Below are 2,048 nucleotides of genomic sequence, written 5' to 3'. Positions count from 1 at the left end.
GGGGGGGGGGCAGCAAAGCCAGGCAACGCGAGCCGGGGCGGGCGCCGCGCATTGCCGCCCCGTCCGCAGGAGCCACCACCGCCGCAACGCCCCGGAACGTGAGTATGAGAAATTCAGCTCGGATAGAGAAACAAGAGAGGCTGCTGAGTGATGAGGAGGCGCCACAAAGCGCGCGCGGGAGTTTGAAACTGTTATTTCTTTCCGATAGACGACCGACGAGGATGGGAATAAGAAGAAGCGGGAGAGGGGGGTTGGTTCATGGTATAGGCATACTAATTGGAATCCGGTCCTCTTTTGACGATGGTTGTTCACGATGGCTCTTCTAAAGCCCGCTCGGATCGGCCTGCTGTTGGTTTTTATCATTACATAGGATGGTTCGGTTGATGGCAGGTGATGGTTATGGTTCGCGACGCGCTGCGGGGAGTGGTCGGAGTAGGAGCGACCACAGAGAGTGCCGTATGACTCTGCGAATTCTATTCAGGGACCGCAACAATGGCCTGCAGCCACCCCGCTCCCCCCTGCGCTCCCTCCCTGCCCGCCGCCCCTGCCCTTACCCTCACAATGTCAGTGATGGTTTGCAATCGATTAGCGGCGGGGTTCGTCTCTCTCGCACTCGCTCTACGGGCCGCGGCCTCGTCTCTCTCGCACGATGAGCAGCAGGGGCAGAGGCTCGGCCGGCAGGCACAGGGCGGGCCTGGGCCGGGGCCGGGGCCGCGTAACCCTGCGTCATGGCTTCATATTAGAGAGGCTCAACTGCTCCGACCAATCAGGCCGCCGCGCCTGCCGCTCTGCCGCCGCCGGCCCCTGCTGCTGCGCCCCCGAGGCTTGTGAGGGGTCGAAATACACCAGCCCGGCTCTGCTCCCCCGAGTCTTGAGAACAACGGTGCGCTCGAGTTGAAGCGAGGAGCGTTCGTGTAAAAATTCAAAAAAGAAGAAAAACAAAACATAACAAAACAGAACAAAAACGGACGGAGCTGTGCGTTTACGACTCGTATTAACAGGCCATTATTCCCCTTGAACCGAAAGCGTGTAATTACAAATGACAAAAACCGGAAACGCAATAAACCGCTTGGACAGCCAAAAATTCTTGATGTCGCAAAACGCGGCTACCTAACTTCCCAAGTTGTACTGTACTGTACGCATTTTACTTTTCCATTTTGAAGGTATTTTATGCAATGGCTCTCCCAAGACGCTATCTTGACGCTATCTTAGTGTGAATTCCTCTTTCAGGGCAATGAGCGAGAAGCTGCTGCTTGCCGGTTTCCATATCTTATTTGAGCGTCTAACGTGTCGCTTAATCCTCCCTCCAGCTTGGCACAGTTCGTCAGGTGAGGGCCCCCGCCTACCCGCGCCCCGCGCCCTGCACCCCGCCCCCGCCAGGGCGGTCTGCCATAAACCTGCCTGGGTCGGCGCCACCCGCAGAACGGACGGGGCTACTTGACGGGTCTGGCCTGGCCGTCCTGCTCATTTCGGCCGTCGACATGGAGGCGGCAACGACCACCACCCCGCTGGGATCGGACGCCCTGAACGCCTGCCCCGCCGTCTCCCTCTTCACGCTCTTCTTCGCGGTGCTGAGCGCGCGGCGGGACCGCGAGGAGCTGCAGCGGCCGCCGCCGCCCCTGCATGAGTCGGCCATCTTCGACTTCATCGTCGTGGGCGGCGGGTCGGCGGGCTGCGTCCTGGCCAGCCGCCTCAGCGAGGTCCGGCACTGGAGGGTGCTGCTCCTGGAGGCCGGCGGCCCGGAGCCCCCGGAGACCCAGGTCCCCGCCACCTACAGGTGCGTGGCCCTGGACTTGGGCGACCCCCTGACCCCCAGTATCACTGCTTCCTGCACGCCCCGCCCTGTCCACCGGGTCCTGCCGTCATACCCGCCAAACATTTCGCCCACACCGCCTTATCTCCCGACATGCGAGTGTTCACGTCGGGAATTCCCCGTGGCCTGGTCACTCCTCACTCCGGCCGTGGCATGCCATTTCCTTGCTCTTTTTTTCGGTGAGAAACCCATCCGCTTCCGCAACATATGTATATCCCCCCCACTCTCCCTCCCC

The 2,048-nt window shown here is 60.8% G+C and overlaps 1 protein-coding gene across 1 annotated transcript in view; it reads left to right on the top strand.

The window, feature by feature from the left end:
* The first annotated feature begins 34 nt into the window (after positions 1 to 34).
* Positions 35 to 2,048, top strand: part of LOC127749094 (uncharacterized) — an 11,585-nt gene continuing 9,571 nt past the window's right edge. Inside the window, exons 1-2 of the mRNA XM_052265817.1 lie at positions 35 to 98; positions 1,311 to 1,992. Of these exons, the coding sequence (XP_052121777.1) occupies positions 1,482 to 1,992 (511 nt within the window). The 5' untranslated portion in view covers positions 35 to 98; positions 1,311 to 1,481. The remainder of the gene's footprint in view (positions 99 to 1,310; positions 1,993 to 2,048) is intronic.

This window comes from Frankliniella occidentalis, unplaced genomic scaffold (genome assembly GCF_000697945.3).
Source record: "Frankliniella occidentalis isolate FOCC.00 unplaced genomic scaffold, Focc_3.1 Scaffold31, whole genome shotgun sequence".
NCBI classification, from domain to species: Eukaryota; Metazoa; Arthropoda; class Insecta; order Thysanoptera; family Thripidae; genus Frankliniella; species Frankliniella occidentalis.
The sequence above is the reverse complement of the archived record's forward strand: the minus strand, read 5'-3'. Positions and strand labels throughout refer to the sequence as shown.